The sequence below is a fragment of the Melanaphis sacchari genome, unplaced genomic scaffold, assembly GCF_002803265.2.
Source record: "Melanaphis sacchari strain LSU unplaced genomic scaffold, SCAv2.0 Contig23_pilon_pilon, whole genome shotgun sequence".
Classification (NCBI taxonomy): Eukaryota; Metazoa; Arthropoda; class Insecta; order Hemiptera; family Aphididae; genus Melanaphis; species Melanaphis sacchari.
Genome location: NW_020271114.1, coordinates 3,110,580 through 3,137,455, shown reverse-complemented (window position 1 = coordinate 3,137,455; position 26,876 = coordinate 3,110,580). Strand labels below are relative to the sequence as shown.

Sequence of the window (26,876 nt, the reverse complement as noted above, 5' to 3'; positions counted from 1 at the left end):
TTACACACACGGCGGATGAGGAAGAAGAGGAGATAACGAGACGGAAATTTATTTGTATTTTTTTTTTATTTTTTTTGTTCTGTTATACACGTTTACGCGCTTGTTTGTGTGTGTTCATGGTGATTTTTCGTGCTTATTGCCTGTTGCGTGTTTGCTTGTTACCTGTAACACATTAAAACACATCGAGTTAAATTTCGTACACAAATTAATGGAATTTAGGATTTGGTATTGATAAATCTTAATTGTACAAGGGGGGAGGAGTTGTTATTTCGGTGTTTCGATTTCGGGGATGTCCAATTACGTCGATCAATATAATTCTAATTATCTTTATATATACGCATATCAGAGGCGTAATAAAAACAGTCCTCTCCACTTAACCTAACCTAAAGGGAAAATCGTATTTTTGCCGAGTATTGACAATGCTATAGAAAAAAAAGTATTTACCGTTTTTATGAAAATCTCCCAGAAGAATGAAATTTAAATTGAACTTTTATGAAAATAAAAAAAATAATTATAGAATAATTTAAATAATAATATATTATAAGTACTTCATTAAGATGCAAATTGTTTGTAATAATTTAACATAAATAAAAAGCTGTGAAGAATTTTATCTATTTCAGTAGGATATGTTTAATATCAGGTATATATCTGGTTATGTATAATTAGTATAAGCATTATCACTAGTGAAAACAATACAAATTTAATATTTAAAAGGTTTTTATTTTCGAAAACCCTGGCTACACCACTGATTACATATAGTTTTGCTTAATATTCAAAAACAAAAGTGTTTTTCATAAACCACAAACATTGTGATTTACTTTCCATGTGCCTCTATGTACTTAACTATAATATAAGTTATAAGTGGTTTAACAATTAACAAACATTTATATATATATATAATAATAAATTTATATGTGATATGTAATAAAATTATTATATTGGCCATTTTACACGAATTCAAAGAGCAATTGCAGCCTGCAGAATTATAATTATATTTTATAATTAGACTTAAGTTCAGTTATTTTCAAACGATAAATCTGTACCAACTTCCACATAACGTATACGGGTAATAAAAATTGCAAATAAAAATCTTTTTTTATATTATATTTTTTGTTTTGATATTTCATGTTTAAAAGCTCATGGTAATTTTATTGCTGTATATATTATTATTATATATTATTTATCGTTAGGCCTCGGAATCCTATATATCGCATATATATTATAATAATCCTATAAATCCTATCTTGCATAATTTAAAAATCCTGGAATTGGAATTTCCAAGACTCTTTGTATGTGTTTTGTGAGATTAGTTTATTTAATAATTGATTCATATCGTCGGTTAACACAAATATAAATCCGATAAATTCAATTTTTTTTCAATTTTATAATAATATACATAGCAATTATTGTGTATAAGAATAATTGTATAGTAATTTCAGATATTTTAAAGGTAAATATTTTTTTTTTTAAATGTTTATCCTCTCCACATCCTGTCATGGTGTTATCTCTTGTCCCATATATATGATTTATATGTTTAATACTACCTTATACGGTTTAGGTAATACACAGAAATTTTTATTTAATTTTATAGACTTTATACTATAGCAAGACGCCAAGACCCACGAAGGGTTTCATCCTCACACCTTCTCCTACAAAGTAAATCAATAAATAGCACTTTTAACATTAAAATTGGTAAATCATTCCAAACAATTATTTTTTTATTTATCTCAACTCTAATATCTAGTATTTAATCTGGAAAATAATATTTTAAAAGTAATAATTTAAATATTATTAGATTATCAATAAATGATATTTGCAAATCTAAACAGTAAAGTAATTAATATTGATAGGTCATACAATTTAACAGATTATAGTTTTTCCAAATGTTAAATAAGATTTTTTTTTAAAAGAAAGAAATTTACCCTGGCGTACGTCACTATACTTAAGTGAGTAACTAGCGCGTATATTTAAGATGTCTGACAATCACAACAAAATATTATCGGTATTAAACTATATTTTTTAAACTCGTACATAATATCTATCGAATAAAGTTTAAACTGTTATTTAAATAGTTTTCGAGTACTCCGGATACACCCTATACAGGATATAGGCACTTAACATCAACGGAAATTCTTATCCAAACGACGACTTTGTTTAAAATAGTGTATGATGTATGTATATTTTAATTTATAAGTATGAGCAGACACCTAGGAGCAGGAAACAGTCGTGTCGTTAATTTATAAAGGATTATACGACTGAAGATCGTGTTACCGCTAAAAATAAGCGACACATGTGCTCTCTATCACGCGTGCGGGAGTGTTTCATGGTTAAACGGTTCGATATTATATATATATATATAATCGCACAGTCTCACACTATAATATAATAATATTTTATTGTCACTGCAGTACCTTCAGTGCGTGTTAGTAAGTTGTGACAAATTTCGGCTTTCGTCCAACGACCTGTCTTCACTGATATAATATTATAGTTCCGAATCGCGCTCATAATATATTATACAATTTTCACGGTAAATGATTAATATATTAGCATACCTAAACAAACAGCGACGTTATTTACATATTTATAGGTTATTTTGGTGTTTCTTAATGAGTAGACCTCATAGAATATAGATTATTTATAATAAAGTAATAACTGAACCTGCAATGTTATTCAAATAACAAATACGAGTATGTGTTTGCCACATGAATGCAAATTGTTTATAATATTTATTATTTTCATAAAATTAACAGTAAATTAAATATTCAAACAAAAAACAAGATTAAATTAATAAATGTCACCCTTTGGTGTAATAAACTTGTCGTTTATGAGTTGTGGTCGTCGTTATTTTTCTACGATACATATACACGTTAAGGGTGATATTTTGTAGCAGAGAAATATCGATGGAAACCGAATTCCCGGTAGGATAATTATAGTATTCCATACGAAATATGTATTTTTGGGTTGAAATACATACATGTCATATAATGATATACGTGAAAAATTGTATATATTACGTTTTATGGTTTGGCAATGGCTACGTGTGCTCGAGCGACAACCTCCCCGATTACACAATAAATTTCCGAACCGAAATTTTTAGTCGATCTGCACAATAATAAATAAGCCAAGCTATATATACAATATATGTCGCTATCACATTAAAATAATATGCAAAATATTAACAAGTTTCACCTTTATATAAACAGCTATTGTACTTCCATAAACTTATTCGTAGCTTCACCACTTGTTTATCACAATTATACAATTACCCTGGACGGCACGGCCGGACATACGATCGATTATGATAAATAGGTACAGTGTAACAGAAAGAACTAACAGAAACATCTGCAGAAATATTTACCCGGGTGAAATATTTATATAAATCTTTATACATGTAATTCTTCTATATATCATTGAACTCTTAAACGACTGGTCTAATTTTGATGAAAATTTTTGTGTGTTTGAGTGAGTTTATGGATGATTTAGGTTTACAATTGGACTAAGTAGGTAGTGTTGCAATTGGATTCTAAGAACTTTTGACATGGATATGTCTTAAGTAACACATCTTTGAATCTTAGATACCAATGATCTTGGGAACTACTCATCCAATCGTCATGTAGGTTTTTTAAATGGAAGACTACAGAATAACAAATACTATGTAGTACATAGTTTTATGGATCTTACTCCTATCGATATAATATTGAGCAATAAAATACGAATACATCAATGGGCGTTTCTATCCAGGAAAATAAAACTTTAATTGAATATAAAAAATGGTAAAATTTTTTCCCTAGCGAAGTCGAGCTTAACACAAATAAAAGAATCGTTATATTGTATTAATTTAAATTTATTCGGTTAATTTTAAATGCAATTACTCAAAATTTTATTTTTGGAATCCTAATTATACTTAAAGATCATATTTTCAAATCATTGATATTTTTGTACTACTTAAGAATTTTCTTGCGGCGATACGAAATTTTTTCAAAAAAGAAATCACTTTTTACTGTAAATTATTTAATTGTTTGTTTCATTGTTTTGAAAATGTTGATAAGTTGATGTACTTAAGTACTTAATTCATAGTTTGAATCAGTATAGTTTCTCCGTTATTAATATGTTTGTAGTTAGAAATTATCCTTAGGGTTAATAAATAATAGTTCTAATTTGTTCAATAACTAATCTGTTTTAGATAATACTGATTGTAGGTAACTATAGGACATAGTTAAACTCAAAAAACTATGAATAATGAATAAAACCACGTGATATTTAGTATATACAATATACCTATTATTGTAATACATAATATAGAGGCACATAACATTTTAAAACAATTATTTTTATCGATCGATTTCTTGGGTACGCTGAAGTACTTATTGGATGTTATATATATACGCATAATTTATATATGTTGCAGACGGAAATATTTTGTGATTACGGAAACGAATGAACTTCCGCACTCCACTGCAGTGATCATCTATTACCAAGTATACATACCGGAATCACGGAATAAATGAAACTTAATTTATTTTGTACCAGAATATCATCACGGGATTGAGTTCGATTTAATCGCTAATTTATTTAAGTCTGCAGTTAATCGAAATGCGATACTGCAGTTAAGCGAATATTCAATACAATAATGATTGGGCGGTGAGTGAATCTATATTCTCGCATATCATATTATAATATTATTATCTATATTACGAATAATTATATTATTTACACAGTATTTGGGTCGGCTCGAAATAAAAGTGTAGTTGAATGTTCTAAATACATATATACATAGTATAACTATTAATAAATTTTTATTAACAACTAATACTGACTAATGCATAAAGTTGGTTCGTTTTGACGACTTTAATTGTAGCTTACAGATCAAAAAAAGATTTATCATTGATTTCCGAGTCTCGTTTGAATAAAACAGTTGTCTTTGTATTAATAAATAATTATCAATTTTTTTCGGTAAATCGATGATCAATATTAAATCGACTTTTCTGTATCGGTAAATTTAGTTGATTTATCGACTGATATTTTTAAAACACATATATACATATTATATTGAATAATGAAAATAGATCATAAATGCAAATAAATAAAAACATCAACACGGGTGAATATGAAGAATCGACCTACTTCGTTTAACAATATGGCCAAATGTAAACTCGCACAGTAAACAAAAGATTGTGTCATCTTCTACATTGATATTTTTATTTGACGACAAAAGTTTGGAATGTCTCTAAAGTACAGCCTTTAAAAAAAAAAATATAACTCTTAATACAAGTTTATTTTTGAAAGGATTTTAAAAACATTTATTTGATAAATTTTAAATAACATTGAGTAAATATAATAATTTGGGTAGTCGTTTATATAAATAAATTACAACATGTATCGATCGTTTTTATGCGCTTCGTTAGAAAATACAACAATCGTATCAAGGATTTTTTTTTATGCTATTGATCTTTTGTACGTTATTTATTTATAGTTGTCTAAAGTTTTCATTTTTTTTTTTTTTGTTTATTTGTTGAAATGTTTTTTTTCAGTTTATAGATTAGAAATATAAAAAATATGTTGTTGCAATTTTTTCTATATTACCTATGTTTTTATTTTTTAACATTGTGACAATTTCTTTTTTTATTTAACTGATTTATTTTATAAATACGGAACAATTCAATAATGCATCTTGATCACAAAAATTATATTTGTATAAAAACAATAAGACTGTCTTATTGTACAAATTGTCTGTGAATAATATAATAGTCAATCGTTCTTATTAAAATTCCTGGAATCTATCAGTTCCGAAACTAAATGCAGCATTGTAGTTTCATGTGTTTTAGTGCGTCTTATATTATATTGTTTGTACGGTTAGTTGTTTCGGAAAAGTTAATCAGCATATGTTTATTAACTATAAAACAGGTATATGCGAGTTAGTGAATTTGTTATATAATTTATGTATCTAAATAGAGTAGTTACGACGTAACTGTGAATGATAATATTATCCTTTGTAATTATTTACACAGATATTATATATGTTAGTGTTATAACTTATGGGTGTATATTTGTAGTACTATGACAAAAGAGGGATTTGATGTTAAATGCGCAAACATCTAACAACAATTTACATAAAACAAAGCGCAGCGTTGCAAAACAATCCAAAACGAACAATTTGCGAGTCCTCGGGTTATCATTATTATATATAAGCGGTTAGCCCCTAGCGGTGTTCTCGTATAATATGATATTATTAACCATCAGTATTGAACTTTGACATTTTTGTCAATATCTATCATATAAAATTAAGTGTTTTCTCGTGAAAATTTACTACCTAGTAAGAACAATCAATGAGGAACTTTGTGATTAATTTTCAAACTGTTTTACTCTTACAAACAAAGACAAGTTATATATTTAAATAAGTTGAAAAAGAAATTAAAAAAGTAGAACATTTCAATTTTCAAGTGTCTATAAGCAGCTCTAAAATAGTAAAATATTTTTAAAACTATAACATGTAAAGAAAATTTTATTTTTTAAAATAACTATTTTAAATTATTTTGAAACATATTGAGAAGAAAGTTTTATTTTTTTTTTTTACTAATTAATTAATTTAATTTTTACTAGGAACCATTTCTAAATTTGAAAATGCAATTTTTTTTATTGAAAAAGTGTCTTTAGACACTAAAAGAATAATAAAAATAAATAAAATTTTAAAAAAGAAACACATTATTATAAAAAGTAGATCAATACATTTATTGCTTCACTCAACATCTAAAATTTCAGTTGAGTTCACAGTATACAGAAATTGTATTTTTTTTAATTCTCGTTATATGATTTTAAAGAGATTTTAAACCACAAAGAAATTTGCAAAACGAATAAATTAATAAAAATAAGAATTTTTCCAAACGAACTCTTTTCTTTTCAGATTTAAAAATATAGTATTTTTTTCCTTTAGCTTCCAAGTGAATCGATTGTTTAAAAATATAAATATTATCTTGTTCAAACTAATTACACATGACTTTACGTATATAATAATTATAAATATTATTAAATGATTTTAAGGTTGAGACTTAGTTAATATTGACCCGTTTGTACATATATTGTTACCTTTATTACCCCGTCCCTTGCTCTTGCACTTTTTCGTAATCTGTCTGGTCTTCTCGCAGTTTGAGTTCTCAGTAGACGGATCCTTGAGCGTGTCCGTCCTGATCATCTCGTTATGCGTGTTACATTGACTCCACGTGCCCTTCACATACCGGCATGCTAAAACAACACACGACCCAAAACGTACAACCATATATACATGCATTTAAATGTTGTTCAAAAGCTTTAGCTATGTATATATATATTATATATGTATGTATGTTGATGCTTATATAATTTAATGGACGTGACCAGTTAGGCTTAGAAGGGGAGTTAGATGGATATATCAAATAAGAATCGATAAATAAATTGGTAGGCTTTATTCTAAAGATTTTTCCTCGTTATTCAAAGTGAGATATGGATGATTGATGAGAGTGAGAAAATAATTTAAAAAAAATCTTTTGTTCTGATGTTTTATGTCATTATAAAATGTGGTTATGAGAATCTTAAGATTAAAAATAGTATATTATGGTTATAATTGCAATTATTGCTTTTTTGTTATTTTTTAGCTATTGTTCAAAATAAAAGACTTTACTATACGTTAAAATGAGGTCTGATACAGATACGGGTGTATACCATAACATCTTTTTTTTAGTATTTCCAAACGGTTAAAAGGCTGTAAAAAAGATGGAACAGTGCCAAAAATACTATGTTTATGATTGCCATTTGTTATCATTGCGACATGACTTTTAAAAACAAAAATGTTACACCAAAAAACTATACGATTTATAAAGTACCAAGTAACTTGTCTAGTAAATGTAAGTGACCGAGGCCGTTTTTAAACAGGAAGAGATTCGTTTATCGCCTCGTTGGTCATTTCATAATGGGTTTTTAATAAGATCAAATGATTTGTATTGCTTGTTTGTACGTGTGTTTACAATATATAATATGTATATATTATAATATAGCGAGTAAGTATATTTGACCTGCCATAAAAATAAAATGTCAGTAATCGCATGCCACATTTTAGTTAGATGCTGTTATAGTGTAAATATAAATCTCGGTTGTAGATTTTACCTTTCTTGCACTTCTTTTCGATCTTCTTGGTCTTTTCGCACGTTTCATCGCCTTTCTTCAGTGTCAACGTGCGTGCCTTCACATTGGTCTTTTCATCACACGGGGACCACTGAGACTTTTCGTAGTGACAGTTGGTATCTGTTCATTAAAATAACGTTTTAAAATTACAAAACTATTTTTATCTTGGTTTTGTATATAATTATACTAATATTGTATTTTAATATAATAAAATATATCAAGATACGATAATACGATAATACAGAATATAAGCAGGAATTAAATAAAAGAATATTCACCTTTTCCGCCATTGGCAGCTCTGGTCAAACGGTTCAATGATTGTTCGTTCAGTCCGGTTTCGTCTGAGCTGACCATTGCGATGGCAACCAACAACAGGCTAACCATTATGATACTTAAACACTTCATCTGAAAAAAAAAATCATACAATAAATAATGTTAAGTCATCAAATTGTATAAATTGTGTGTTTGAAAAAACAGCATAAGTATATTTTAAATTAAACAACAATACTAATATTATTAAGCGCGATAAAAATTATTTCATGTTTGATAATCAAAATATGTTTTTAGGTCGATTTTGTAAATGTAAGTTGCTCGAATACCGTACGAGAAGTTGTAGTTACCATTAATTTCAGATTATTTATTAATATTAATATTAATTTTATGATTTATAGGTTATAGACAAATAATATTTAATATGTATGTAAAAAAATTAACATTTAAGATACATTAAAATACAATTTAAATATATATATATATATATTCAGCTTATTTTTTGTTCACTACGCAATATTTTAGTGACATTAATTATATTTATGATATGGTTTATAGTGTTCATGCATGTTACGAATATGCAGATTTATTTTTCACTAAATGTTTAAATGAATGCTTTAATATTTTATGTATTGACTTTATAGAATGTTTACAGAACTAAACAAATTTATAAAAAATCATATATTTATTTATTTATTTTATTATGGAATGTAAACAATATGTAAAATAACATAAATATTTTTACTACGTAAAATATTATTAATCAGTCATTAGTTAACAGTCAAATACATAGAATATATTTTTATTAAATTATGTTTGGTTGGACATAATACATTTAACTAAAATTGAATAAAAATCATAAAAAGTTATATGGTCCAGCAACATACGCCCCTTTTAAAAAGTTTGAAATAATAAACAACTGCGAGTGACATTTTCGGAAATATACGACATGAGGTTAAATACTCTTTAGGGAAATAGCTCATGCTAAAAATAAATTCAATGTTAAAATAAACATTAAATAAATAACTAAATATAATAATCGTTCGCATTTTAAATTCATACCAAATATTTTAATATGGAAAACGAATTTTCCAGACTAAATTATTCAAAATTCAATATTATATATTACAATGCAAATCGTTGTTAAAACATTTACCAAAGATTATCGACCAAAAATAATAAGTCGTTCACGATTTGTACATGTATAGATGCTTTTATTTTATCAAGTAAAATAAGATTTAAGTTATAACCCATTTTGCAATGCATTATGTATTGTGTGTTGTATTGTTGTAATGCATTTAATACTGTATGGCTTATGTTTATTGTTACACATTCAATAATACATATACACACATACAGAACACATACAGATATAGATAAAATATATTTTATTATTATCATATTTCGATCGACTGCGTATTTGACAAAAAATTGAAAACCAAAACAAGCTTACAAGATTTTGTCATAACAATATATGTTTTGATTGGTCTTTCATAAAGAGGGATTGAAAAATAGAGAAAAACCATTTATTTTTCGAACGTGATGTAAGTACTAAAAACCCTTTCTGTTTTACCCTTTATGTTTCGAACAGTCACGTTTCACAATGCGGTCCCGTATTCCATCCGGTTTGTTTGTAAACTCTATACGTGAACACGACACTTTGATCACAGAAATTATAAATTAGTGGTCACTGCCCAGTAAATGTGTATTATTAATTATTTATTAGCGTCTTTGTTCTTTGTTATGTTAGATAACTAGAGAAGTATGTTACGTATGGTGTAAGGTAATAAGGAAAGTTGTTAAACATAAAGGGGGTTATTTTCAAACGTTATTTATTTGTTTGTTTTAGAGTTGTGTTTATAGATAGTAATAATTGAAAAACAACAATTCTATAGTCAAATCGATGGTTGAATTTTTAATTAATTACGTACATTGTGAACGTCCATAATTGTCATGACAGTTTTTATTTTATATTTATTATTTAATCAAGAATTTGTTATTTTTTTATAATTAGCAATTTAATACAGTACTAAGTACTATTATGTTATTTTATGATATTTTTAAAAATTAATAATTAATAAATAATAACTAATAAGTAATGATATCTATCATTACATGATAACAATAAATGAGCATATCTAGATAGGTCAAAACATCAAAATGAGATTACATGAATATCATCAGTACAGCATTTCGCGTACAACATTATAAGATTATAACATTATTACAACATAATAATATTATAGTATAATACTATAATGTCCTATATGCGTGTAACTTTTATTACTTAAATAGAAATACCAATTAATATATAACCGGTAAAATAATGTATAACAGTCATAAGAATATTTTAAAATTGAATAGCACTTATCATTTTATAATAGATGAATGACATACTGTAATAAAATTATTACGTTGTAAAAGTCAGTATAGCACCGGCTTTTAAATAATAGACTTAACCATTCTAATCTATAACAGTTGCTGTGAAAGAATTAATACGCGATGCTTAGCTATGTCAGAGCTTTAATATTCAAAAATCTTGTTGTTGAGTAGATGAATGTAAATGTGAAGGCATATATATGCTTAAAGCCTTAAGAGTCTTGTACACGTACTCTACGTTTAAGATGTTTTATAAAATATATATAGTAATATAATACCTACAGCTTTTGAAATCTCTGAGTCACGTAGACCCTTAAAAATTGTTATACAACCAGAAATCATGGTTCATTATACTTGATTTTTATCTATTCTGTTGTGTTTTTCTTTTTCCATCATATGAGCACACTGTAACTTTTATTCGAATTTTAGGAGTACGTGTTTACGAGTTCTTTTTGCTAAAATCTCATTGCGTCTCATACATCAATATATGGTTTTGCGCTGTAAAATCGAATCACAAAACAAAGTAATTATTGTACTTTTGTGACTTTCTAATAATCCGTTCCATTTTTAATAAGGTTTTCTTATATTATATTATACCAATGTGTATACAATTTACCAGATAATTTCAAATAAAACTTTATATTATGACCTAATTGGTCATATTGTTTATGCTCAACATAAAAGAAAATTATCTTAAATTGTAATACTAAGTACAATACTGTTATCAGTTAAAGTTAAAACGTTGCTTTGTGTCATTGAGGGGTTTATCTGCAAATACAATTTAGTATCAGTAATTTCAATTTTTTGTTTTTTTATTTTCCGTTTGTATAAATCTTAGCACTCTTAGCTTTAATTTTTCATTGATTATTTTTAAATTAAAGAAAAAAATCATAACATAAATAAATTTATAATTTTTTTTTCAGGCCAAAAAAAACAATTTTTGTTCATTGGAAATTAGTAAGTTTGAAAGACGTAATATATTACAAAAATTATTATACTTAGTTTTTAAAAATAATATACAAATGCTAATTATAATTAATAAAATATGATTGAATGACATTAAGTATTTATTTAATATTTATGCTTTATAATTATCAAACTTTTAAACTATAATTTATATTCGGTACCATAATCATATTTTAATTTAATTTAGGATAATAAATGATAGTTTATTAATTATATTCTTATTAAATCAAAATTATTATTTATTAGGTATTAGTTATATTATAAAATAATACTTAAGTATAATGAAAAATCATTATTTTTAATTTTGAAGGAAAACTTTAGTATTATGTATATTTTAAAATATACAATGAATTAACGATGACCTACATGTCTGCAAAAGACTGCGTATAACTATAATAATGCTGAAATGTATTCTTGAAAATAATTATCACCTACACAAAGATAAACGTCTAGGAAAGTCGGGCAAAAGAAGCGCCCCAAAATATGTGCTGTATAAATCTTTACTAGTACATCCGGTGGATGATTGCCAAGTTTTTGGTTTATTCGCACTGTATATATGTGTATGCACGTGTATTATATATATATATATATATTAGGTATAATAAAAGTCATCAATTTTATCAGTGGCTTTTGTCTGCTTTTGTGGTGTTAACGACCGGTAAAGACGAAAAGGATGAAATATTTATGACAGCAATAACCACCTCCTTCTAGAGACAACAGGAAAAAATATATCGTGTATCCAATTTATGAGATAAGAAGAGGAAAATCATATTTCCATTAATCAAGAGAACCTATTCATTCTGTTGAGTGTTTTTGGCATTTACGTTTATAATTTCTCTGTTTTTAGTAATTTAAAGAATACATTTTTATTCGATTTTAAAAATAATAAACGAGATAATCTACCGTTTGGAATAATAAATATTTATATAACATGTATATTTAGATGTTTCCTCTACGTAAAAAAATTGCAAGATCTATATAAAATGGTATATGATTAAACGAATACACTATTTGTTACACGTGTTTGGCTATTTTTCAATAAAAATAAGAAAATTATTTATTTATTGCATCATAACAAGTTATATGATATATAATATATATTATACAATTTATTTTTCTCTATAAGTCATACTTATAGTTAAACTTATAAGGGTAATTTTTATTATTTATAAAGTTACATTATATCGTGTTGAAGTAAAAGCTGTGTTATTAGGTACTTATTGTTTGATTTAATGTGAAGGTACCAAGTAGTCGGCAAAAGTGTGTAGACAACTTAAATTAAAGTCTAAAAAACTAGTAGTTTTTATTTAAAATAATGCCCAACTAATGATTTTAAAAATACAACTTAGTTTACTTAAAATATAAAAAATGAAAACAATTAATTTTTTTGGTTTAGAAAAAAATAAATATTTGTTCTTAAATACTCTTCATTGTGTATTTTCCATTAAATAGAGTCACTATATAATAAGTAGGTATGATCAAAGTTTTTGATAAGAAATTATTTTTTTTGCCTATGTAAATTTGAGGTTGACATAGACTTATGGTTCTTGATGTAACAATATAATTTTGTTTTATATAAAGGGTTGTTCTGCATTTTGAATGAAATTAGTTTTTAAATCTCTTGGGAGTGTAACTTTAGTTATCAAATGTATACGTATTTAAAGTTTTAATTATTATTAAAACACCCTATATAGAACGTTCACGTTTTTGTAACAAAACTATCCTTAGTTTATAGGATATATTTTATAAAATCCGGCCTTAAAATATTGCACTACAAACAATTTAACGTTATCATTCGGGTCAACGTTAACACTGCAGTATCATAAAACAATAATAAAAATACTGTTGATTAATTCAACCGAATAAACAAAATGTATCTACCTAATTTTCATATAAATCTCAAAATGCAATTGCCAACTTGCGCGTTTACCTTTTATGCTTTGATAAAATCAATAGAACATTTAATAAAAAAAATAAATATTTTTCTGCATTGATTAATGCTTTTTACGTGAATAGTTTACAATGTAAGTTATTGCCAAAAGTATTTCATCATATCAAGAAAAAAATAACAATCAAACTTATCTAATTATATGCAATTGTTGAGTCATATTGATATTATGAATATCGTAACAATCATATAACAAACAAAATATTTATAAAAACGCAGAGTAATTAAAAAAAAACTTTTCAACATTACATAAAATCAAACTAAATAGTTATATAATTTTCAAGTTATTTTTATTGTCACTTACATAAATACGTAAATAACGCTGTACTCATGTATTCATATATAAGTTTTTAATATTTTAGTATACTTTCAGTTATTTGTCTACTTTTGAAATGTCGTGATTTGTATATGCGGGTGTGTTGCCTAAAAAAATATTTCAAAACAATGCGGTTGCAGTTGTTATATATATTATAGCCAATATACACATGACTATTATTCATAATTTATAAATGTATTTTAGCTCAAGTCACTCACAGTAAATGGCCTTCAGTTAGTGTTAAACGTCCCAAAGCATAACATATTATTGTAAATCTTTATTTTAGCTGTGTAGTGTGTACGTTAAACATTTATTTTATATATATGATTTAACTCAAAGCTAATTTGTAATTATTGATCAACAATAATAGTTATCTCTTTAAATTTTAATGAATGATACAAATAATTATCATTATGATAAATTATACTGGAATTAGAAATTTGAAGTTGAGTTATTTAACATACGTAAATTGTTATGTGGTGGTTGTTAAATGCACATTATAATCTTTATAATTGTACACACTAGTTTACTCAGGAATAACTATATTTATATAAATAAAAAACCAGTACAAACGATTTTGCCTCTTAAAATTGTAGTAATTTAACATTTTTTTTAATAATATTTTGGAGATAATGTCAGTATGTGTATTATTGCACATCTTCACTGGACAAAACGCAAATAAAGAATATATCGTACGATGCTAATCGCTGACAACTGTTCGTTAGCAATCGATGTTTATAACACAAAACTGCTGTTAATAAGTAAATTTTTAGCTGTTAACTTTGGTTTTAATAAATATAATAACTCAATACAAAACAATAAAAATATTACTTTCTTTCTTTATTTTTCTTGAACACTTATATTATAAGTATTATAATACGGATATAGCGAGATTAAAACGATATTATGAACTATAAATTGGACAAAAATCATCTAGTTCGAAAAATGTCGGAACATGAGGATATATATAATGTTCAAAAAAGGTATAATATCATTTTAAACGGGACGTATGGTCATCTTAAACTTTACTACAGTAATTAATAATTCATACTGTAAATTATATCGGTATTGAATCCAAATATTATAAAAATGTTTAGTATTTTAGAATACAGATAATATAATAAATTATATTTTATATAAATTAAATATTATTTGTATGAGTATGGTATGAAGATGAAAAAATAAATTGCAAATGTTTTTCGAGTAGAGGAAATAATGATATTTTACTTATATAAAACGGTTTGTACTGTGCAATTTAAACATTCAACTTATTTAAATATGTGAAAATTATAAATATTCAGATAGTAAGTTTAAAATTGATTCGAAAGGTTAGTCATCCGATTATTGTTTAAATTGAAGCCATTTAAGCCGTTTCAACAGTGGACATTCCGTTTCACCGATCATATACATATGTCATACATGTTATATGGGCGTGTGACTGCAGTTACAATATAACACCAGTGTAACTCGACTATCCATTAATTATACACAAAAGTGTGCGCATATTGTTTTGAATAACTTAAGTACACTTTGAACACCTCGGGGGATAGGAAGAAACTACCCTCGAAATTATATTTTGAAAACCCGCCATTTTCAAATGTATAATCGAGGAAGAGTAATCTTCAAATTTTCAAACTATATAGTACAGTATAACTTTCCTACTACGAGTTATTGTTCGATTTTACTAGAATGTATTTCATCTTAAATAAACTCGTGAAATCACTGTAAGAAATATTATACTTGGCCGCAATGCAATGTATACACATTTTATTGATTATTCCGTGATAATTTGCTTTTTCTTCTGTACCGAGTGTAAACATCATACAAATAATATTTATAAGAATAAATGTATATGTTCTTAAGTAAAAAATTTTAATTTAAAAAGTTTTCAAACGTATAGTTATAACTATATTTTTTATCATATAATACTCGTACATTTATTACTCGATTAATTACACATTTGTTCTAATTGAGGTTTTCAAATACTTATATATGCATATAATTTATCAGTTTAGTCACTGTTCTCCCACATAAATTATGCTCAAGTTATAATGTGAGTAAATTGCATTAGCTCTTAATTGAAAAATATCCTTGTTAATATGTATCGTGAGCGAATAAATTTTAAAACTATTTGTAAAATAAAGTACAAACAACCATAGAATATGTTACGCACGATAGTACGGTGTATAAATTATGTGTATAGCTCTTATTAACTTTACAACGCATAGGTACTCATATATATATATATATTTATATTAACGTTGAAATGGTTTAAACAAACTTCGAGAAATGAAGATCAATTCAATAAAAATAACGACCGCAACAGCATATTGAACTGATTATAATTTATTGATATTATTAAATAACGTTGAATTCGAAGACGCGATAACCGGACAACATATAGCGATCATGTCTCGTTCGGTCACACGCTATAATGCAGATGCTTTTTATTATTTTTTTATTAAACACTAATTTAAAGCGACGAATGATCGCCGATGATATGAAAAAACATACGTCCAACAAGCTTTGACCGGAGCTCTATACTTCCTATTTACGAGAACATGGAAGAACTATTGAAAAAATCGTAAAACAGCTTCAAATCATACTTACATTTATAATTATACATATAAATGTATAAACATGGCAAAACTTTCATTCAATGAACATTTCTGCTTAACTAAATATTAATCGGCAAAATTAGTTCACAAATCGAAGTAACACTTCCGATTTTTCTGTGAACTAAAATATTACTACTAAAACCAAGAAACACCAATATAATATAGAGCACCATATTTTATATTTGTTGATTTTTACAAGGAGAAATCGGCGTAACATGTACCCCGTGCTTTATGAACTGATTCGATCGAGGTGGGCAATCCCGTTGTAGTGTATTGCAACACTTCTTAGTATATTTTTGAATGTAGTTAAAACTACTATTTAGATTTTTCTGATATCTCTAAACGAAAAATTAAAAATTTTCATAAAAATTAGTCGCGTAGTTTCTGAGTCTATAAACTACTAACTATAAAGATAATGAATTTTTTATGTAAATTTTACAAACAAACAATAAACCAAATATTATTTTCTTTTACTTTTAAAATAATACTAAGGAACACATGACACGGGCTGTTTTTAAAAGTTTTAAAAGTTAATTTTATGTAATCAATTGAACCTTTTATACAAACAATTTTTTTTTTTTTGATTTTGGTAAGCCAAAATTAAATTTCAAGTGTGCGCAGTGAGCACTGTAATTTACCTTTTAATCACCTTATAGGAATTAAGAAACGAAGCTAAGACACTTTCAGAGTCTCAAGAAGTCTATTAATATAAATTTTCATTGAAATCGGTCAAGTAAACTCTTTTTATATTTAAATAATATGTGGTTAAAATAGATAATATTATATAATATGATATATATATATATTTGCAGCGTAACTTCTATCTAACAATCTTTTTTGTTTAATTAAATATTTTTGAGAACCATACTTAATAACTATATTAGTAACAAATCTAATATTATGTATCTAATTTTAATTCACGAATTTCTCTATAGTAAGAAGTTTTTTGCCCATGGGATTTTGTCATATGAATGTTTCACTACATATGTATTATAATGTAAATCTGATTTTCAAACTGCTTGAGGCTTTGAACCGCCGCTACGTTCAGACTACTCTATAAACAGTGATCGCTAAAATATAAAAATTGAGAAAATGTGAATGTAAAAGAAAAACAATATAGGTATTCGCCCTATAACTTTCGAAACGTGACTAGGATGATGGAACGATTTATAGTGATATTATATATTTATATCCTATAGTGATAAATCGGAGTTCCGAACGTGTGCTCGTGTGCATAACATAAGGTCACACGAAAAAACTGCGATCGGCGGATTATCATAAATATCGGTTACCGACTAAATTCGATTTATAGAAACCCGATCCGAGATCAAGAAAACTCAGTTTCTTGTCGCTTAGTTACTAAGGTATATTATGGTAAATAAACTGCATTGTCAGGGTAAAAACATTACTATTTCGTTCGCGCGAGGCACCTGATGGCGAGACGACAGCAGGACGCCAACGGTAAATTGCAAATTATTATTATTATTATTATACATTGAGCTCATGTAGGTGATGTCCTTTGTATAAATCACGCAAAAAATATATCTTATTAATAACACCAGATATTTCTCCATTATTATTATTATTACTATTGGTATACCTCTATAGAGTATAGTTTATATAATGTTATTATTTGACGATCGCGTTCTGCTCCGCAGGGTGTGGGTGTGGTATCGGCTGTGGTGCACAATGGCTTCCCCAAAATGAATAGATGTTTTAATTTCAACAATAACCCTGTCGCATATACCTACACTATTTTAATCTGACGCGTAGACCTGCAGAAAACGTTTTGTGACCGTCGTCGTCGAAGTGGCGCGACAGATGACATTTGATTCAATAGGTTGGCGTACATTTTAGACGACGGGCGGTAGCTGTGCAGACAACAAATGCAGACATATATATATATTTATAAATAATATACCATTATAGTATGACGACACACTCATTTATGGTGGCGTCTACTCACATTTGAGTCTTCTTATATACAGAAACGATAATAATATATAATATTGTATTATGTATATGGTCCATTATATTATTTTTATGTGCGTATACCAGTCACTAGGTACGATTTAACACTCAAAATAATATGGAATTGATAAAGAAAATTATTCGGTAGCAATGCACCACAATGCCTGTTTGGTGTTGGCCTCTGCCACTGAACTGCACCCTTGTTCGTCATCCCTACATTAATAATAGATTAATTGACGAGTCGAAAATTGTTCGAAAGTTTAGCCGGAATATATATGATATATATAAGGCGGTCCGTCAAGCATGCCCCAGCTTTATGTTTTCTTTTAATAATAAATCTATTCAAATTCTGATTATTGGAACCTTCAAATGAACCATCCCAATCTATAATTTAACTAGGTTTGACTAGTTTTTTTAATTAGGTATGTTATAATAAATTTAATTGTGTATATTTTAAGGATAATATGTCTATTATAATGGGTGCGGAAGGGAGCTATAAGGGAGCTATATGAAAGCTTAAACTAACACTAATTTATCGACATCTTATAATATTTTTTTTAATTTCCAAGCATAATAAATACTTCAATCAATATTACATAGATTCTGTAATGTATTTTAGTAAAACAATTGTTGAAGATAATTATCCTTAGTTAACTATTCGTTTGAATGTTACAGATTTAGATAATAATTTAGATTTTCAAAAGACTCGTCTGCTGAATAATTTACAATACAAAAAAGTTGATTTACGATTGAAAAAAAAAGAAGTTTGTATCGGCCACATGACTCTCTTTAAATAATATAATAAATCAAAATATAGTTGAAAGTATACTTTAAAATTCTAGAACTCCAAAAATTAGAATTTGAATACATTCATCGTTAAATGTGACAAAATGGTGGTGAGCACGCTGTTAGTCGAAACGCCCCGGAAAGTCCGTTTTCACACCACATATTATATACATATACCTATACACTTGTCGTAGGTACTTATTATAAAATATACGTAGGCAGGGTGTAGTCACCAAAAAAAGCCCTATTTAATACATCTATACGCATATATAATATCATAGCTGTTATATATTATACGCCGCACGTAGAGGACTCTTGTACGCTATAACCTCTCTCTATACACAAAAAAAAAAACTAAAATCGCGAACTTGCAGTAGGCACGTCGCATCACCATTATTCAATGATAAAATATATAATAGGTATACGCACGTCTCGCGCGGTGTGTGCGCGTGTGTGTACGCAGACGACCGTTGAACTCAGCGTGCTGCTGCGCAGATTTCGAGGCGGCGTTCGTGCCGATTTTTTTTCTCCTCGTCCTCGGCTACAGGTACGCCGGTAAGTCATTTCTCGGAACTTCGCGCTAGTGTATAACCATAGCTGGTCTTTGTGCACATAACAGGCACTACCGTCGCCGTCGTTGTGTTCGTTAACGGTATTACGCGCGTGTAAAATATCGTTACGTTACGACTTATTGTCTGTGATGATTCGTGTAATGTATAGATATATAAATATTATATACATATCTATATATATATATATATATGTATATATAGCAATGCCATGTGATAGCGTATAAGTAAGTACCTATATGATTTACGCGTCTCGGTTTGCCTACAGAGTCACGCGGACGACTGCAATCGACAGTTATTTGTTTTTTTTTTCAATATTATCGCGAATAAACGTCCAGACTATAACATCTTGGATAAACGACGGCGTGTGCGTTCTCATCCCATATACCGTCGTTGCGCGGGGATGAGAACAGATTGCAGATATCTGCCTAGGACGTACCAGCGCATATTATATAATATTATACGAATCGTAAACATCATTAATCCGGGGCTCGGAAAGTCTGCCAAAAACATACTTTTTTCGATAAGTCTTAGAACGTCTATAATTTATGATATAATAATTTGTTCCATTCTTCCCAAATGTCGTACAGGAAATTTTGTTTTGCTAATTTTTGCCGATTTTTAAATAACATTCTTATAAATATATTTACATTTTAATTACATATTTAAAATTAGAATTGAAATGATTAAAAAATATTGGGAACGCTTTTTTATTTATTTATTTTTTTTACTTTTAAAGAAGAAATATATTCAAATCTATATGGTCTTCCTGAAGATTTGAATTGAAATGATTTAATACTTTTCAAGTACACGCCAATAACGTCCGTTGATGTTGAACAAATTGTATTAAAAAATAAATAGTTTGACGTTTTTATAGTAAATAACAGTTGGTACGTAAAACTTGAGCTGTGAGCACTGAGTACCTTAAATCTACTATATATTTATCGTATTTTACCATAAATATTCTACTGTACATGAACTTATTACAATAAAAATATATTTCAAAGAATAAAAATAAATTTTATTTTTTTATGTTTAAGCATATTTTAGCTTTTTAAGTGAATATTAAAGTGCTAAAAAGTAACTCTTTTAGTGTTATATACTTATATCTTCCCAATGCTGATCATTATATTATTATTATTGTATTAAATATTTCGATGTGGACCAGTAACCGAACCGAACAGATGCTGCAGCGAACGCAGCATACATATATATGATATATATAATAATATAATAATAATAATGTTCGTCATTATGTCGATGGTCACAAACGTCGTAGAGCACACATGTCGAATCATATATATTTATTATAATTTATGTCGCTTATGTATGGCTGAAGTCTGTATATGTACAGAGTGGTTCACTAAACATACATATCCATCATTTCTACCTTTATTATAATGGATTTAATCAAATTTTGATCTTTGTAATTTTCAAACATAGATTTGGTAAATATCATAATTTAAATTTCACGAAGACTTTTTGTTCTATTTTAGAGACAATCCTGAGTTTGATACGTCGATGTTTTCAGAAAATTATTCACTAAATAGTTCACAGTAAAAAAGGATTTTCATTTGAAAAACAAAATTTTGTATCTTCATGGAATACAAAAAAATCTTAAGAATTTTAAATTGAAGTCTTAACATTTAAATAAATATTTAAAATTTCAAAATCAAATTTAAAATAATTGTTATATTATTGAAGAAAAACACGGGGGTGAAAACATGCTTATAATGGATCATTCTGTTAATATATAATATACATATACTATACAGAATAAATGCATATGTAACACATTTATATTCAGACTGTTTTCATCGCGGCGATCGTGTGTGTATATGCGTTTGCTGGTCTCAATATTCACATGTGGATAATATTATAATGTTGCAGTTGCGGCGAGGGCGTACGAAGGCGTTTTTCTCCGCTATTGCGGTATAAATATGTGCGGCTTGCGCAGATATATTTGACGCGATATATTTTGATGATTTTCCAGAGCATTTATACATTATATTTATACTAGATATCTAACATCACGTGTGCTATTGTATATGAAAAATGCGACAAAATAATAAAAGCATATAGCTACTATCGTAATCCTTGCCGTAAATCTCAATAATCCGGATATAATGTTTATTCATTACACCGATACTATGCGTATGATATTCGACGTTTCTTTGTATAATATATGGGAGCGGCTACTAATTATGGGTTTTTTCGTGCCTCAATGCAGTCTGATAATTTTCCCACAGACGAATTCAGCAATAAATCGTACACGACTTTTAGCCAGAGCTAATCATTTTATACGTACCTATCTACGATATTGATGTATGAGTAATACGTATGATATTATTACTTCATCATAATAATATACAATCTGTAGATAAAACACTTTTTTGCTCACTCGTCTAAAAACAATACTTATAGACTATCGACATGTAAATATACTGTACGAGAAAATTAACTCCATCATCAATAAATTTTAATGTTATAATATAATTGTGACGATGATTTTGTAATAATTTTAAAGTACTCCTAAATTATATAAACAGTTATATATAATACCGGTCAAAGACTAAAATATATATTTTAACCGTCGGATGTTTTGTTCTCCATGTCTCCAAAACGTATTTAAACCATACATATAAATATGAATTAGTCAAAGTTTCTATAATATGAATAACATAATATAGTACGTTATTAATCTATATATACATACATAGTCAATAATTAATATATTTAATATATATGTTATGGGCCAACCTTCGAAATGCCCAGGCAAAACGCAAACTTTTCACGATAGTTAAGCAAAATGTCATATTTCGGATTTACCCGGGCAAACCTAGTTATACCAACTATAAAGACCAACCTTATTTGGGAAAATTTGTAGCGTCATAGTATAATTCTATAGTTAGTAGGAACTATAATATTTAATATAAATAATTATAAATTAAATATTAATGTTCAAGTATAATTAAATTAAATATGATTAAATATGCATAAATAATAATAAAAATATAATGATATTAGGTATAAAGCTAGTTTCAAGAATAAAAAAAGTTAATACATTTAATTATAAAAATACGACAAAAATATGTTTTTGAGGTATTTACATACATGATTAATTTTATTATCCTCCCGTTTGGGATATCAATTACCAATTAAATAATGAATATTCTGTATAGCAACTAGCAAGAAGTAGATAAAATACGATAATAACAACGATAAATTGACTACGTATTGTTATTAAGTACTCATTAATAATTATAATAAAATCTTACAATAAAAATTACTGTGATTTTGTCCAAATGAAGTTGGTTGCAACTAGGGTAAAAGCCGAGATTTTATATTATGCTTAAGTATCGTAGGTAATTCGCGTTTTTTCTATAACATATTATATATTAGGTATGCAAAAAAGTTATTTTTACAAATTATGTCAACATGTATTAATATATACCTATATATATATAAATCAATTAATCAAATATAAAATGAAAAAAAAAAACAATTAGGCCATTGCATATTTTTGTACTACTCGATTAGCATTTCATACTACATAAAGTGTGCCGTACTATACACAATTTTAGTCCTTGATATCGATTCTATATCATTAAACAATAATTATTAAAAATATTCTATATTTTTAATTAGACTCATCTAGTTACCCGAAGTATAGTCATAACAGCATCGTCGAAGCGTGTAAAAGAATATAATTGTATACTTTTTAGACGTTTAGAAAACCGAATACGGTTGCAGATAAGTACTTAGGACTCGCACCGCATAGTATAGGTGGTATCACATTTTAATTAATATTTTATAACGTATATAGTTAATATATATATATAATTTATGTTTCGTTTAGAGCGGAACAAATGGCGATCTTTAAAACATCACGTTATCATCGTCAATAGCAGTTCAATATTGTTCTAAATATTTGTAGTATGTAAGTACAGACCATATTATAGTGCGGGCAGGTATCTACTCTGCTATTTAACATTACATTGCCGTTTAACCTCGACGTTTTATTTATACAGACGTAATAATATAATTGTTTCGGGTAGTATGATGAAATGCACTTTATCTCTATACACGAATGGACTTTTCCGTTTAATTAGACCACTGTTATATGCCTATATATATATATATATATTAAACATAGATGCGTACAGTTTATTGTTTGAAGTACGTATAATAAAATACATTATAATACTTGCGATATTGTGCAATGCATGATTAATAAAAACACGCTGCAATGTGTTATTGAAAAATACATTATAATATTAAAATGTACAATATATATATCGGCGATTCGGCCACATGTTATCTCTGTTTGATAAAACGTATAGTGTACATCGAGAAAAACACGAGCGCGCACAAAGTCTGATCGGCACGTGACAGCGAATAAAATATATCATAACGTCGCTGGTATATACGTTAAATTTTTTTCGCCTAAAGGAGCACGATTTAGACTGTACAAAATATAGGCTGCTGCTTGACTGCAGATACATGCCGACTCCCGAGGGAGTTTTATGAATTCTATGTAAATATCGTACCGTGTAAAGGTGTCCACGATCTACGCGTCCTTCAAAAATATCAAGTTCGTTAGTTCGGACTTACGCCCTTGAAACATTCTTTCATAAGCATAAGCACCTGTACCCTCACAACGGATAATAGTACAAACATAGACGAAAAAGTGGAAAATAATCACAATATATAATACAATAGAATATATGGTAATATTATGCTGTAGTTGTGGTGCACTGAAAGGGTTGTGCTGTTGATAATAATTTTCTCGAAATTATTCAAATCATACATATGTAGAGAAGATTTCACGAAGGAAGCTATTTTAGGGGTGGTTGGGTTGTAATCCCCTTAATCCTACCTCATCGTGTGCGCACCACTGTAATATGAATATTTATAATAATTATTACATGTATCGGTATTGTCTATAGCAATAATGCGCTTAATCGTAAATTAATAATAATAATAGCATTTAAGGTAGCGTGACGTGCTGAAGAATTTTTAATTCGAGGCAAGTCGAATAAAAATATTGTATAGACTAGCCAGCGTTCCCATACCCAAAATCTGGGTTTTTATGTCGTGAACACAATATTGTCTTACAGCGACAAGACGACGTTGTCATATGTTTGTATTTTTGAACACATTATTAAAGTACCCACGGCGAGTGCCCTCCCCCATTTCAGACTTGAAGCAATCGCCACAAAAAAAAAAAAAAAACATCTTCCTCACATCACTCGACAATAATAATAATAGTAATAATAATAACAATAATGGTAAAACATTGTATAAAATGACATTATATCATAATAGAACATGGTAAAATGTAAAATATTATATTATTATCGAGACGGTCGTCTCGGGTACGTACCTTGTGTGTGCGCGGATAACTGTCGGTGGTAAACGCGTGTGCTGAAGAGCTGTGGAGCGGTATACGTCGGTCGGCGAGCGGTACGGTGGCGGACTGCGTACGCGTATGCGTCGGGAGTGTAATAAAAACGTAACGACGACGGTACGCTCGGCTGTATGGTACAATAATGTACGCGAGTTGTGATCGGCGGCGGTGGTATTATTGTTTATTATTTATTTCGTCATGCGCGGTAGAGCGGTCTTCAGCGGCCGGGCGTGTTGCGCGCGCGTGTGCGAGTGAGCGAGCGACGACTGCGAGGGATCGAGTGAGCGAGGGAGTGCGCGTACGGTTGTATATATATATATATGTGTGTGTGTGTGTGTGTGTGTGTATGCGGTGATCGTGAGTAGGTATATAGTGAGCGGGAGAGAACGATCGGAGGCGGCGGCGTAGTCTTGCGCTGGACGACTGGCGGTCGTACACTGAACGGCGTCGCGCACGCTGTGCGGGGCTGTAAGGGGCAGCAGTCGACGCCGCCGCCGCCGCTCACAGGCTCCATATTGATTTAATGCGCTCCAGGCGCGCCGCGGCAGTTCCACCTAATCTCGTGTACGAAACACCGTGTGTCGTCGTCGGACGGTTTATTACTATTATTATTATTTTTTCTCTCGTCGCCCCGCGTATACTTGCACGCCACCACCTAGCTCGATCTCCGTCTATTCGTCTTTCGGTATCTCACTCACTCACCCTGTCCTTTTCTCTCTCTTTTTATTTCTCTGTCTCTCTCAGTCTCTCTCTTTTTCTCTTTCTTTTTCTCTCTCTCTCTCTCTATCTATCTATCTATCTATCTATCCTTTTCACTCTGTCGCTCGTTATTTCACGTTTTCCGTGTATACTTTTTTTTTCTTATATCGTTGTCGGATTTCTTTCGCTCGGATGCTGAGGCAACGGCGACCGGTCGTTTCTTCGTCTTTTCGGACAGGCAAACAACGACGATGACGGCAAAAAAAAACCCTCCCCCCATATCGTCACCCCGCCTCACCACTCGTTTCAACCCAACGATGGCCCGACGTGTTTGTGTAATAGAATTGCCGAAAAAATTATATGTTGTTTACTTGTAATATGGACGTACAGACGCGCACACTGGCACGTATAATAATTATAATGTATATTATCATAATATATACACGCACAAATTTATTATGAACATAATATTATATGTGACTATGTGAGCATTCGATCGATGCTGGATGAGTACGTTGTATAGTTGCAGTTATCATTAGTGGTAGATTTAAGCCAAAAGGCCTAGTCTTCAAACACTACAAAGGGCCCGATAAAATAATAGCTCGGTAAGGTTGGGGCAATATTTTTTATTTTTTGATAAATTTATATTTTGAGTTAAATTATTAAAGTACATTAACAATAATTAAATAACATAAAAATTAATAACGGATTAAATAAATTATTTTTCAAAAATTTAAATCACCATAAATATATTTTTAATAAGATAATGGATAGTCATAGTTGCATAGTA

At 28.5% G+C, this 26,876-nt stretch overlaps 1 protein-coding gene across 1 annotated transcript; it reads right to left on the bottom strand.

Annotated features, from left to right (window-relative positions):
• LOC112594622 lies at nucleotides 1-25,816 on the bottom strand. The gene is made up of 5 exons (XM_025339510.1): nucleotides 25,364-25,816; nucleotides 8,433-8,559; nucleotides 8,137-8,274; nucleotides 7,084-7,239; nucleotides 1-162 (listed from the first exon to the last, which is right to left on the bottom strand). The coding sequence occupies exons 2-5, from the start codon at nucleotides 8,557-8,559 to the stop codon at nucleotides 134-136; spliced, it is 450 nt and encodes a 149-aa protein (XP_025195295.1). The 5' UTR covers nucleotides 25,364-25,816; the 3' UTR covers nucleotides 1-133.
• Between the last annotated feature and the right edge of the window lie 1,060 nt (nucleotides 25,817-26,876).

Bases quoted from the DNA above. Each gene is read 5' to 3' on its own strand.
- LOC112594622 (XM_025339510.1), bottom strand. From the start codon at position 8,559: ATGAAGTGTTTAAGTATCATAATGGTTAGCCTGTTGTTGGTTGCCATC. The intron at 8,275-8,432 runs GTGAATATTCTT...TTTAATGAACAG, and splicing joins AGCTGCCAATGGCGGAAAAG to ATACCAACTGTCACTACGAA. The intron at 163-7,083 runs GTAACAATATAT...AATGTGTTACAG, and splicing joins CAAGGGACGGGGTAATAAAG to GTAACAAGCAAACACGCAAC.